This window comes from Miniopterus natalensis, chromosome 3 (genome assembly GCF_054644295.1).
Source record: "Miniopterus natalensis isolate mMinNat1 chromosome 3, mMinNat1.hap1, whole genome shotgun sequence".
Lineage (NCBI taxonomy): Eukaryota > Metazoa > Chordata > Mammalia > Chiroptera > Miniopteridae > Miniopterus > Miniopterus natalensis.
In genome coordinates this window covers 25,491,291-25,506,188 of record NC_142083.1, presented here as the reverse complement: position 1 = coordinate 25,506,188, position 14,898 = coordinate 25,491,291, and the positions used below count along the sequence as shown (strand labels likewise).

At 42.3% G+C, this 14,898-nt stretch overlaps 1 protein-coding gene across 1 annotated transcript in view; it reads left to right on the top strand.

Moving 5' to 3' along the window:
* The first annotated feature begins 1,808 nt into the window (after window positions 1-1,808).
* Window positions 1,809-14,898, top strand: part of ICE1 (interactor of little elongation complex ELL subunit 1) — a 52,488-nt gene continuing 39,398 nt past the window's right edge. The window contains exons 1-3 of the mRNA XM_087815357.1: window positions 1,809-1,892; window positions 12,208-12,266; window positions 12,802-12,836. Of these exons, the coding sequence (XP_087671483.1) occupies window positions 1,809-1,892; window positions 12,208-12,266; window positions 12,802-12,836 (178 nt within the window). The remainder of the gene's footprint in view (window positions 1,893-12,207; window positions 12,267-12,801; window positions 12,837-14,898) is intronic.

The following is a 14,898-nucleotide window of genomic DNA, read 5'->3' as shown; positions in this document are numbered from 1 at the left end:
TTTGGAGTCCTCATTTGCATGAGGACAGACCATCAGGGAATAGTGGTGGGGACTTTTGTCCATATAAACCAACTCCCTTCTGGCTCTGAGAGTACACTTTTCCCCTCTACCTAAGCATGGGTTTCCCTGGTGAGCTAACACACCAAAGATGTGATGCAGCAGAGTGGAGCAGACCAACACAGCAGAAAACAGACGGGCATGGAGTGGAACACACAGCAGCTGTGCAGAGCTGTCAAGCAGGACAGAGGCCTGGCCCCAGGGTCACCTTACAGCCTGCTGTTTTCATAGCCTTGCTGTATCACAATTTACTTGTTTTGCACTGACTGAACAAAGTTTTGTTCTTCCCTGCACCCCAAGTTGGGGATTCCTGTTATCATCTGTCTTCCAAGGTGTAGCTGCGTCCTCCTGTACGTCTGTTCACTTCCCCTTTCCCTTTTAACCCTACTCTTGTTTTCTGCTCAGGGGTAAGTGGATCAGTCAGTAGACTTCCTCAGCCAGGTGCTGGGCTTCTTAGGTGTCAACGACAGGAAGTCTAGCTGTCAGCCAGAATGTGTAAGCAAGGGACGAAATCCAGGCTGCTTTCTTGGAAGGGGAGTTTCCAATTGCAATTTCCATACTAGACTTAGGAAGAAGCTGGTGAGGTCTGCAAGGCTGCTTCACACGTACAGTGCTTGTATTGAATGCTGAGAATTTAGACTGTAACTAGACTCCGGAAGCCAGGTCGGTTTCTGATAGTAGGGATGGTAACCAGCTTCGATTATTGAGGAGATTCTGATGGCGGTGGATAAGGGATTGGAGACACAGAAAACTGCGGTTCAAACAAAAGGATCCGGGCCTGAATTTATCCAGTAATTGCGGCCATGGGGAGGTTTTCTTTTTGTTTCCCCTCCCAAAGAGGTATTAAGATGGGACTTGGGACTTGGTAGGAGTTGGCTATGGACCTTGAGCGGTGGCCGCGTCGCGGGGATAGGTCTGGGCACCAGCCCGGGGGTGTGGGGTGTTGGACAGCAAGTGGGCCGCAGCAGGACAGCAGACTGGGATGGGGGCAGCTGCCCGGAGAAGAAACACTCCCGGAGGATGCGAAGGCCACGGTCAGCAAAGGCCGCGGCTAGGCGACGAAGCACCCCGGGCGGGCCAGAAGAACCCCTCGGGGCCGCCGCCGCGCGGGGCGTCGGGAACTGTAGTCCCCTCCGCTCCTCCGGGACCTGGCCGCACTCGGACCGCTCCGCTCCCTGCAGCTATAAATCTCGCACTAACCCGGGCAGGGTGGGGTCCTTCCAGTGCGGGAGGCCCCTTAAATGACGTCATTGCAGGGCCATCTACCTTTCGTCGAATGTTTTAGGTGCCTATGGAAAGTCTGTCACGCGGCAAGCCCGCAAGGAAACATGAACCCGTAAACGGTGGAGGAAGTACACCTCCGATGACTGTGCTATCACTGACTTTTCCTTTGTGGGCGTGGCCCCAGCCGCTTCAGCAGGGCTCTGCTCCTTATTTTGATCAGGCAGAATCTAGGCAGCTTCATGCCGCGAAGAGGGGAGGGGCGAGCTAGGGCGGGGCGGGGTCCTGGCTGGGCTGCGTCGCGCTCGGGGGCCGCACCGGGTAGCGTTTCTCTGTAGTGCCCGAGGCAGCTCTGGCTCGGAGAGCCCTTAGCCCGCTCCACGGGGACCTCTGTGCACGGATGGACCCGCCCGGATACGGCGGGAAGCGGCCTGGCAGGCGGCGGCCCCGGCGGCGTCAGCAGAGGCAGTACAGGGCCAAGGCCGCGGGACCCTGAGGCGCGCGGGCCCACCGGGCCCGGCGGCGGCACCATGATGCCGGGCGAGACCCACTCGGCGGCTCCTGGGGCGGCGGCGGATCTCTCGAGGTGTCAGGGCTGCGCCTCCCTGCAGCAGGTGCGGCGCCTTCCCGGAGCACGGGGCGTGGAGGGGCTCGGTGGGCGCGCCGGGACGCGGGGCTGGGGTCCAGGCGCACGGGCCGCGCCTCCGCGCGCTGCTCCGGCTCCTCGGCGGAAGCTTCCCTCCCCCACGCTGCCCTCCTGGCTCCCCTCCTCTTTCTACAGCAGACGTTTTAGGAACGACTTCTTTTGCTTGATTTAGGATTGGAACCCAGGATTCACGTACACGGATGCGGTGTGGGGCGGGGGAGTAAGCGAGCTCTGGAGGGTCCCCTCTTTCGCTTATCCAGATTCAGGGCTCCCCACGGCTTTCATTTAGGTTTGTGAGAGGATCGAGGTTAAGGTGTTTGCTTGTTCTGGCCCGTCTTTAAATATTTCTTGCCCGGAGGCAGGATCGTATGCGACTAATGGGTTGGCTGGGAGGGTCATTTATCAATTAAAGGCAAGCAGGTACTGGAAGTTTCTAACGGCTGCGTGGACTGCTCTGTATAGTGACAGAAAAGGAGTTACTACCAATGTCTGGCGGCAGATCTTGTGAAGAAGTGGAAATAGTCCCAAATACTCGTTTCCAGCTAAACCCTTCTAGCTTCTGATGTCGGGTGTCTCTTAATTTCTTACCATCAGTGGTTTTCATTGTCAGGTGGAGCTGTCCACCTTCACCTATAAGATGTAATAAAACCATCACCTATTCTGTATAGTGTTCTAGGCATGAGGGACCATAGTGATGAACAAAATAGGTAAGATCTGCTCTCATAAGTGAGATATACCTGTGCAAATAAGACTAGAAAGTTTTAAGTCTTACGAAGAAGATAAAGGAGGAGTTGAAATGATGGTTTTGTCTCTTGGCTGAGGTGGCAGACAAGGAGGTGACATTGGGAGATGAAAAGCAGCTGGCTAGAATAGGTGTGGGAGGGGCTTTCTAGATAGAGGGATTAACAGGTGGAAAGGTTACTGAAGTGAGGAGCAGAACAGGGAGGGTCTGGTTGGGGTGAGCATGGTGCAGAGGGAAGAGTCCTGGTGAAATGAGACCAGAAAGGAATATAGGACTGATAGGCCACCAAGAAAAGGTGTGTGTTTGTGTGTCTATTATCTATGAGCTGATCTCAGACATTTTAATTGTTGAGAGCAGGGGAGGGAGAAAGGGGAGTCATGCACTGGCACTCTGGAATATGAGAACTAGTAATAAAATTATTGAGTTGAGTTGCATATAAGGCATTTGCAACGTGGTTTAATTTTTTGCCTCTCAAAATTCTGGGAACATGAGTGAAGTTATCTTGAATCTTTAGTAAATTATATTTATTCTTTGGGCCAGTTCATTCAACAAGTATTTATTGATCACGTGCTGTGTTTCAGGCAGTGTGATTACAGCGGGGGACACACACACAAATACCCTTGCTCTCTTGGAGCTTCCATTCTAGGAGGTGGGGATAGGAGACACTAAACAAGTTACAGGAGAAGGCATTAAACACATGGGAGATAAATTAAGCAGAGAAGAGGGGATAACAAGTGGGGCAGGAAGGGACCAATGGCTCGGGTAATTAAGGAGTGCTGGGAAGGCCTCACAGAAAAGGTTATGTTTGAGCAGGTTTGGGGGCAGGGGTGAGAGAATAAGCTCTGTAGATATCTTGGGAGAAGAGCATTCCAGACAGTGGAAAAATCAGGTGTGGAGGCCTGACATGAGCTTTCTCAATGTGCTTGGGAATAGCAAGGAGACCGTGTATCTGGGATGGAGTGAATGTTGGTGTCTTCATCTGTTCAGGGCTGCTATAACAGTACCATAAACTAGTTGGCTATAAGTAGCAGAAATTTATTTCTCACAGTTCTCGTGGCTGGGAAGTCCAAGACGAAGGCACCAGCACATTTGGTGCTGGTAAGGGTCCGATTCCTGATTTATGACTGTCTTCTGCCTGTGTCTTCGCATGGCAGAAGGGGGAAGAGAGTTCTCTGGGGTCTCTGTTACAAGGACATTATTCCATTCACAAGGGCTCTGCTCTAATGACTTAATCACCTCCTAAAGGCCCCCAACTCCAAATTCCATCACATTGGGGATTAGATTTCAACATAATCATTTTGGGTGGGGGGACACAGTCTGTAGCTGTCAGAATCTGATGAAGCCACAAAAAGGTGGGTCTGATTATGCAGGCCCTTGTAGTCATTGTGAGGATTTGGACTATTACTCTGAAAGAATAGTGTCATTGGAGGATTTTGTGTGGGAAAGCAACCGGAGCGAATTCTTCTCTTCAGTTGTGGGTCTGATCTTCCTTCAAAAATCTGATCTACCTGTAGTAGTTCCCTTCTTGCTTAAAAGGAGCAACTGTGTCCTGGTTGTTTAGGCCAGAAACTAGTTGCTCCCTTTCCCTCAAACCTGCATCCAATTCATCAACTAATTATATGGCTCTGCCTTTGTTATCCACTTCTTACCATCCCCACTGCTTCCGAACTTGTGTGAACCACTATAGTCTATGGCCTGGAGATTATGTCAGTAGCCTCCTAAGGAGTCTTCCTCCTTCCACCCTTGCCACATTCCCACTGTTGGTTCTCACAACAGCAATAGGAGTAATTCTGTTAAACCTCTAAACACAGGTGTCTGCAGACTTTCGGTAAGGAGCAAGATCATAAGTATTTGGTGGTGTGGGTGGTCTTGTTCATTACTACTCAGTTCTGCCATTGTAGTGTAAAGGCAGCCACAGACAGTACTAAAGGATGGGTGTGGTGTGCTCCATCAAAATATTTACAAAAACAGACAAAGGGCCTTAGTTTGCAGGCCTCTTCCCTAGATCTGGACACACCATTGCATTTGAGTTTTCTTTGTCCGAAATGTCTTTTTAGGGGAAGAGGGTGATAGTCTCTGGAACAAGTCTTTAATATTGCAAAGTAAGGCGGGAAAAATAGATTCATGGCAGATTATAGGGGACCTTGAATGGTTACCACCTTAAAATTTTCTTATTTCTGTCACCGTTATGGAGCAGTGAAGGGTTTTGCATAGTTACCACACCAGAGAAGTGTGTATAGTAAAAATAACAGTTGGTGGTATGGAGGAGGTGCAACTAGGTCTAATAAATTATTTTCCTAATGCATACTAGTGATAATAAAAGCCTAGATTAATTGAAATTTCCTGGGCCTGTGCATGGAGGAGAGAAAGGTTCTGATTATGAGAAAATGCAGAGTAGATAGATCCCAAGTCAGGGAGATAGAAGGTGCAGAGATTTAAAATCTGCGTGACTGTGAGAACTAGTAGAGGCAGGAGAAAGCAAAACCAAGCCAGCAAAGGTGTTGGAAATGTGGAATGACGTTGGAACTGGGGAATTTCATCTGTTTTCACATTTTTTGTTTGTGAAGGACAGTGCCTCCAGGGTACCCTAACGTACATCCAAGGAAGTAGAGAAGAGGCTAAGTTAGATGGGTGCTGGGCTCACTGTAAGAATTTTATTTGGGAAGCAGTGGGAATGGGAGAATGGAGGAATATGTTCTGTCACTTAAAAGAAACTTGGAAAACCTTAGTGGCAGTGAAGAAAATCCAGCTGGGTAATGACAAAGGTGAGCATGGAATGGTGAGAAAAGGAGAAACAGATAAAGAGAGAGTTCAACAGGAAGTGTATAAGAAATCATTTTTGGAAAGCTTGAGAATTGAGAACAGGTAATTGCATTTGTCAGTGCAAGGTCAGTAACCACCTTAGGAAAGAAGTTTTCGCAGGTGTTACATAGTACTACAGCAAGTTCTGCTTTCCAGTGAAAGTCGTGCAAGCGAGAAACTAAAGAGGTTTCATACAGAGAGAAGATATCCTACTGTGTAGTTTTAACACACTGAAACTTCTGGATCTTGAAGAAAATGTACAAGCATATCACAGGCACCTTCCCTGCAGGAGGCACTTGCACCAGTGCTGTGACTTCATTCTGAGCTGTAATGGTTCAGCTGAATTGAACAGTTGTTTGTTCTCACTGGAAATCTCCTTTCATGTTGTACTCCTCCCTGTCATCTTTTTCTTAGTGGCTGAAAAGATACAGTGTGTTTGCTTGATTCAGAAATGTATAGATGACCACATTTTATGCATCTTTTTTACTTGTAGTCTCACACATTACCTCATCTCTGTTTTCTCACCCTTATTGCAATGGTTCACCAGAGATCTATAGCTTAATGTCCATACGGGCTGCCAGACTTTGGTAATTACAAACCATTGTGGTCCTTACTTACTCTGATGATGTTATGCACAAGTAAACAAGTCTTAAATTGAATGGTTTTGCCTGGCCAGTGTGGCTAAGTGGTTGAGTGTCCACCTATGAACCAGGAGGTCACAGTTAGATTCCTGGTCCCAGCACATGCCCGGGTTGCTGGCTCGATCCCCATTGAGGGTAGGCAGAAGGCAGCCGATTAGTGACTCTCTAATCATTGATGTTCCTATCTCTCCCTCTCTCTTCTTCTCTCTAAAATCAATAATAAAAAATATATTGCCCAACTGGGCGTGGCTGCGTGGTTGAGCATCGACCTAGGATCCAGGAGATCGGGGTTTGATTCCCAGTCAGGGCACCTGCCCGGGTTGTGGGCTCGATCCCCAGTCGGGGGCGTGCAGGAGGCAGCCGATCAATGCCTCTCTCATCATTGGTTTCTATCTCTCCTCCCTTCCTCTCTCTAAAATCAATAAAGATATTATATATATACGCACACACACACACACATATATTAAAAAAATTCAGTGGTTTTAAGTCAGGCTGCCATAGTCACTTTATTCTGATGGAGAAGCACCACCCCCCCTTTTTTTTCTTAACCAGTTTCATTCATTGCAGAGCCAAATGTTTTAAGTCTGGGGATCCATATGAGAATTTGAGTCATATGGTTGTGCTGTTTAGCTAATGTAACTAGAATAGCTTCAGAATAGATGGTGTTGACTGTCTTTGGAGCACATTTGAGCCTGTCATTCATATAAACTTGTACTGGACTCCCATTGATAATTGTCAATGGTTTGAACTTCATAATTTGGAGCTTCACATGTATGCCCCCATAGACATTGATTTGTAAATGGGTATATTACAGGGATGCTCACAGAATTGTAATTTATTCATTTAGCAATCATTTATTGAGCATCCCTGCATCTGTGATGCCATGGTGTGTGTTGGAATACAATTAAGAACTGAAGAGGCATGGAGCTCATGTTCTAGGTGAGATTACAGATGAGTGAGAAAGCAACCGATCTATAAACAATGCAGTAAGTACTATGTTGGGTGATATACAGGGTACATCTAGGAGGGACAACTGAAGGCTTTGTAAGAGGAAGTGAACCTAAATTGAGGTCTGAAGAATGATTTGTTGTTAATTTAGAGGGAGGAAGTGTAAGGAGAGTATTGTGGACAGGAATATTTCATATGCATAGGCTTGGAGGGGAGAAAGTAGTTTATGATGGATTAGGCACAAAAAGCCAAAGGTAAGGGCAATGGAAGACCAGGCTGGAGAGACAGGTGGGAGCCCTCCAGAATCCCAAGTTCCCAGACTCCAGCCAAGGGTCTGCCTTGCCAGCAAGTTTTTCTAGGGATAGCAGTTTCAGGCCTGCAGTGGTGACTCTTGTACACACAAGTGGGGGGTGCTCTGGCCAGCTAGTGAGTAGAGGCCAGGGATGCAGCCAAACATCCCTGAGTGCACTGGACAGCTTCCACAACTAAGAATCTTCCCACCCCAAAGGATAGCAGTGTTAGAATAGTAGTGACACAGGCAGTTGACTCTTCCCCAAATTATCTACTTACTTATTTGCTATGTATCTATAGATTTTACTTATTTAGTAGTAGTAGTTTGTAAACTACCCTGGCCAGGCCAGCTGGCTCGCTCCTTGCCAGCGAGGTTGTCCTGCTGCCCTCTCCCCTCGCCCCCTGTGCTCAGCCACTGTGTTGATTCCACTTCCACAAGAAGGGAAGGGAAGAGAGGAAGCGCAGAGGGGATTTCTTTTTCTCCAGTGCTACATATTCACAGTGACATTGAGGAGGAGATTGTATAGATAAAATTAAAACAGTACACTATGAAAAAGGAGTGAATGGGGAACAGAAAGTCTGAGTAATGGGCTCCTCTTGGTATTGTGTTAGTGGCCCAGTGAGTAAATATAAAACATAGCTTGAGGAACTCACACACAGCAAAGAAAAACAAAAGTTGGTGTGGTAGGAGAGGAGAGAATTGAGAGTAAATCTGAGCCTTCCAATTGACATTGGAATAGAAATTCAGAAGAGCACGCCTGTTGGGAGAAAAGCAGTAATCAAAGAAACCACACCACCTTAACCTTTCCTGGAGAGGAAGAATACCCTGAACCTCACTTCCTTCCCTGGAGGCTGGGCAGAGTAGTAGGGCACTGCGCACCTGAGAATGAATGTGGGTCGGGGTTCCAAAGGCCCTCCACCTAGACACAGACTGCTCAGCGTTCACAACTCAGATTTTTTTGTTGGAGGCCTTGGTTGCACCCAACATAAGTGATATTTTAATCAGATGGAAAAAATAGAATGTTTTATTTGGACACTGCAGTCAGTATCTGACCAAATTTGAACTGCAAACCCAACCACGCCTTAGGAAAAAAGTTAGAGACTAGAATGCTATAGGAAACCAAGAAGTCATCTTCATTTAGTATGTGCTTTGTTTTCTTTTATAGTGCTATGTTTTGTGAATTTAAGTTTTTATTAGTTTTGCTTTTATTAGTTTTATATGAACATAGTTTAGAGAGACAGCTAGAGATACAAGATTTGTTAGACAGCTCCCATCTCCTCTCATTCCCTTTCCAATAGACAGCACTTTTAATTGTTTGCACAGTGTGTGCTGCATAATGAACTTCCGTACTGTTAAATAATAGACTTGTTTTGCTACTTCTTGCTTTTCATTTTTAGGTATGTTCTTTGATTTTTGACTTTGGAAGGTGAGAATTGAGCTCTCTTTCTGACCTGTACCCCAGCACACCTCAGTACCCCTTCTCCCCACCCCCCGCCTCCAGTCCTCAGTCCAGTTGTTACTATTTCAGTTAGATCATTATGGACGCTGCCCTAACTATGTTATGTTATTCAGAGCTAAGCTCTGGAGTATTACGATTACTTTTCCTGGGTTTCCTTGTTTCCTCTGATTGATTATTATATCCTCAATTCAACTTATTCACCTTAAAAATGTTGAGTGCTTGCTTTATACTGGGGGCTGGGTTAAACACTTTGGCTCATCCTATTTAATCCTGATAGCAAGCCAGTTTTGTGGCCTCCCAGTGTTCATCTTATCTATGCAGTTAGAAATGGTTCTGAAGCTGGGAGAAGTCAAGTAAATGTGCCCAAAATCACTCAGCCAGAAAGTGGAGGAACAAGAATTTGAATCCAGTTGTGTGTGACTTTAGAGTCTGAGGTCTCTGGAATGTCTCTAGCATAGTACTTTACTTTACAGATGGCATCTGGGAGCAAGGTGGGGAACATAAGATCAACTAGCAAAGAACTTGAAACAGAATGGAAAAAGAGGAAGAATCACTTTTACCAAAAATATAATTTAAGTGCTTGACGAAAACCAACTATATACACTCACTTGCACTTCTCTGCCTTTTAAAGTTTTCATTCCAGCAGATATTGTATCATTTTCTTCTTAGGGGAAAAATTCCCTCCTGAGCCTTCAGCTCTAATCTGGCATTCAGCTGCCTTCCTAGAGTCACTTTCTTTATCTCTTCTTTGTGTCCCACATTGTCCTCTCTCAGTTTATCCATGAATTTGGTGGAGCCTGTTTACATCCTTCAGTACCTCCCTGAACAAGGATGTCTAGGAAGTAAGTTTGTGGAGACTGCAGATTTGAAAATGCCTCTTTTACTATCACTATTGATTGCTAGTTTGTGTAGACTTTTACTTGGAATTCATTTGTCTTCAGAATTTTGAAGGCTTGCTTTCTGGCCTCTAGATTTTTTGCTTTCTAGATTACTGTTGAAGTCTGAAGCCATTCTGATTCCACATTCTTTGTATATGACTCTTTTCATATTTTTTCTCTCTCAGGATTCTTATAGGCTCTTCGCTTTGTCTCCGATGTTCTGAAATTTTATACTGATGTGTCATGGTTGGATCCTATTTGTATTCGTGTATTTGGGCCCTTTCAATTTGGAAACTTCTGGCTTCATTTCTGGGATTTTTTTTCTTGAACATTAGTATTTCTTTGATCTCCCCATCTTTTCTGTTACTCTCTCTGTGGAACTCAATAATTATTTTTGGGCATGTGGACCTCTTACACTGACACTCTGTCTTTTTCTTTATTCTTTTACATGTTTGTGGTTTGCTTTATTTTGGGGAACAGTTTTTCAACTTTATTATTATTATTATTATTATATATATATTTTTTAATATGTTTTTACTGAAACATATTTCCAGAGAGAGGAAAGGAGAGGGAGAGAGAGAGAGAGAAACATCAATGATGAATCATTGATCGACTGCCTCCTGCATGCCCCTGACTGGGGATGGAGCCTGCAACTCAGGCATGTGCCCTGACCAGGAATCGAACCCCGATCTCCTGGATCCTAGGTCGATGCTCAACTGCTGAGCCATGTCCGACTGGGCTTAACTTTATTATTATTAAATCTTTTATTTTGCGTCCCTGTTTTTAAATACTTAAAACAAATTTTGAGGTATAATTCACATACCATGAAATTTATCCTTTTATATGTACAATTCAATGGTTTTTAGTATTTCACAGTTATATAATCTTGTCACCACTATGTAATTGTGAAATAAGTTAATCCACACACCCCTGTGTCCCCATCAAGAAACCTCTTAAATTCAGGATGGGACAAAAGTAAGCTTACAGTTTCGAGTACGTGAAACAGAGTTTATTCTTGTACTATTATTTATTAAGTATTGTATTTTTTATATGAACAACTGTAAACCTACTCTTGCCCTACCCTGTATTAGCAGGCATTCCTATTCTCCCCTAACCCCTCCACTCCCGGCCACTAATCTACTTTCTGTTTCTGAATTTGCCTATTATGAACAATTTTTATGAATGGAATCATACAGCAGGTAGCCTTTTGTGACTGGCTTCTTTCACTTAGCATAATGTTTTCAAGGTTCATCCACGTTGTAGCTTGTGTTCATTCCTTTTCATTGCCAAGTAATCACTTTGTATGGCTGTATGACATTTTGTTTATCCATCAGTTGATGGACATTGAGTTTATTTTTACTTTCTGGCTAGTGTGAATAATACTGCTATAAATAAGAGGGTACAAGTTTGGCCTGGGCATGTGTTTTCAATTCTCTTGGGTATATACCTAGGAGTGTAATTGCTGGATCATATGGTTAACTCTGTTTAACAGTTTGAGGAACTGCCAAGCTGTTTTCCACAGCAGCTGCATCATTTCATATTCTACCAGCAATGTATGAGGGTTCCAATTTCTCTGCTTCCTCTCCAGCACTTGTCATTGCCTGTCATTTTGATTTTAACCATGCTAGTGGGTGTTTACAGTCTTAATTTTTAAGATCTTTTTATTTTAATTTCTAAGAGCTCTGATTATTTCTTTTAAAAATAACTTCTTGTTTCGTGAATTTAATATAATTTATTTCAGATCATATTAATTTATTTTGAAGTTTTCTCAGTTTTTGCTTACTACAAGTTTCTTTGGTTTGTTTTGGTCTCTCGTGTTACAAGTTTCTTTCTGAGTTTTAGTGCAGTAGGTCTGGGTAGGCCGCTTATTGATTAAATAATGTCTGATGCCAGTGCCGTTAGGTCTTACCTTCATGTAGGTTAGAGTTCCTCAGATCCTCAGAAATTATTTCCAGTCTCTGCCTGGAGAGCAAAAGGATTGATTGCCACTGTCTGGAAGCTTAATGAGGAGAAGCAGCAGGTCGCCAGCATGCATAGGTGTACCTGGCCCCTCTGTTCTTGGTCTAGTCTACCTGTTCCAGGTGTTCACAGTGTCCCAGGAAGAGACTTCTTTAAAAAGCAAAGCTCCTGTTAAATGAAGGAGGACAATTTCTCTGAGGCATGGCTGAGAGGAGGAACCTGGTGTCACTGATTTCCAAGCTTGTTGATATTTTGCAGTGTAAACTGTGCACTACACTGAAATCAAGTGCATACAGTCAGAGCATCTGTAAAACTACCTTGCTGTTAGAGTTCCATCATTCACATAAAAGATTCAGAGAGAGACAGCATGGGCTCAGGATCACACAGCATATATGTGTGTTATACACATTGGAAATAATAGGTTTACAAATTTCTGTGTTTATGTAATACAGTAAATAATATGTTTATATTTTATAGTAAATGACGTGTTACAGTAAAATTATATTTAAAAGTAATTTATATAAAAACAAGTAGCTGACTGTAGTTTTTTTTATTCTTTCAGAATTTAAATGAATATGTTGAAGCATTAATTACCTTGAAGCAAAAAATTATTAATACAGAGTGAGTATGTTTTCATGTGTTTGACCAAGCTTCATTGACCTACAAACAAGCTGAAGTGGGAGGTGGTATTAGACCCCTGGGCCTAAAAGCAAACTAGAGTTTTATCTTCTGAGGCCTCTGTGGTGGTATACTGATTATAATGAAACTCCCGTCCTCATCTTTAACCTTTACAAAAAGGCTCATGGCTTAGGAAGTGATTTTTTTGTCGAGATTGGATATTTTTTTAAAGCTGTCTTCTATCTTTAAAGCCTTTTTAGCTTTAGGACAGGGCCCCAAATTTCCTTACAGTATTTCATAGCCATGGTGCGAGATTTAATTTTTAAAAATTCTATAGAAGTCACATAATTTATAGGCTAAGATAATAGTTAGATCAAAGGGATTTTTAAATGAAAAGTTCATATATCCAGTGAATTTAAGGTAATATATGTATGTTTGTATACATAATTAAACAAATTTATTGTATATGAAGAAAGGTGCCTTGCATATTTTGAAACGTAGTTTTAACATAGTTTAACAATTATTTTCTTTGTTGCAGTAATTTGTTAACAGAGTATCAGAAGAAATGTGATGATATCCTTTTACTGACTTTGTTTGAATTTTTAAATTTACTTATGATTTTTTAAAGAAATGTGAGATTTTCATAGTTATCTTTTGGAGGGCAGTATTTACAGGCTTAAAATAGGGAGTATTTATAACAGCACAGTAAACAGTTGATCTTTTACTGTTAATACATAGTTCCCAGTAAAGACTACAGGTCTCTTTATTTTAGAATTTATTTTGTTTTTGTCATTGATTTTGACATTCTTAAGATGTCAAGCTTTTTAATGAGTAGGTCTTTTTCATTTGTACAAAGGACATGCTGTATGTTTTTTAGGCTCAGTAATAATGTGAAGCTGAATAAAAGAGTATTTGGGGATTTCTGCAAGAAGTGCCCTGTAGGAATATTCAGAATGTTAGAAAATTGACTTGTGTTAAATAGTGTTGTAACTTATAGAGATTAATGTATATCTTGGGCTCATAGTTACTATTTGTTCAATAACCATGTAGAGCACCTGTGATGTAGTTGGCCTCTGGTCAAATAATTTCTCTGTAGGGTGAAAATAGTGTGTGTAATTGATTCTTCCTCATCTGTGGTAATGACACTCTGAATTATTTCTCTCCCATAAAAATAAAATTTCTCTCATAAAAACACATCATTTTCAGGGAGTCACTGAAGTACAACTTCAGCTTAAATATCGGGACAGATTGTGCTGGTCACCTTTAACAGTTACTCAAGGCCTGCTTCAGTATTACGTCTGGCACCCTGGACTTATTTGTTTATGTTGGTACCATCATATCTAATTTGCGATTAGAGCAATAAAATTGAGCATAACACTGAGATTTACTTTTTGTATCTGGTTTTTTACATTCTAAAATATAAGTCATTGAATTTTTTGTGTGCCTTATTTGTTGAAACTATCAGTCTGTTTAACTGTAAGTGTGCAATATTGCAAGAGTAATATGTTTGCTTATAAAAACTGCAGAAACAGTTATTTCAAGTACTTTTAATTAGCTACATAGAAAAATAGGTAGACAATTCCAGTGTTAGAATATGTGTTTATTATATCCTTTTGGGAAGAGATGACATAATCTTTTTGAGGTAATTAGACAAGTAAGCAGGAAAATTACTCACTTTTCTAAAATTTGCAGAATTTTCAAAATAAAATTTGTTAGAATAAGTTAAAAATTGATGAAACTTTCAGTTATTATTGAATTTCCATTCTATGAATTGGTAATCTTCTTCTGTGTCAGCTGTAGGTAAATATATAATTTTTTTTTTTTTAAGTTCTCACCTGAGGTCATGCTTACGGATTTTTAGAGAGAGGGAAAAGGAGAGAGAGAGAGAAACATCGATGTGAGAGAGAAACATCGATTGGTTGCCTTTCCACATGCACCCTAACCTGGGATCAAACCCGCAATCTAAGTATGTGCCTTGACCAGGAATTGAACCCACAACCTTTCACTGTACTATGACGATGCTCCAACCAACTGAGCCACGCTGGCCAGGGCTAAATATAGATTTTTTAAAACACATTTGGCATTTGCCCCAAGTATGTATTTGCTGTACCTCAAGTATGTAGTAATTTGGTCTATAACTTGTGGTACCAATGTTGCAGGGTTTGTATGGCTTTCTTGTATAACGTGATTTCTTACTTTTTTGTGACTTGAATTCTGACCGCTGAGTTATTAGTTCCTCTTTCTGAAGGGCAGAACAGTTTTATTTCATCAGATGTTTTCTGAACTTTTCTTTCTTGCAAAGACTGCAGTAATTTAGGCTGAATAAAATATACTCCTTAATCTTGAGAAGCTTACATTCTAATAGAGGCGGATACAGACTTGTTACAAATAAACATTTGCTGTATTGTGGTATGGGTAGTAATTTATAGGAGATGAAATTTACAGGTATTACTTTTTGCTATTTTATAACATTACTGGCAGCTTGAGATGGGAAATGAAGTTATCAGATTGTGTAAATTGTAAAAGTGAGGGATTATTTAGATTTTATATTCTCCCTGTCTTTATTACTCATTGAATGTAGTTATGTACAGTTTTAGTAAGAGCATAACTCTTGTTTGGTGGAATTATTCTCTGG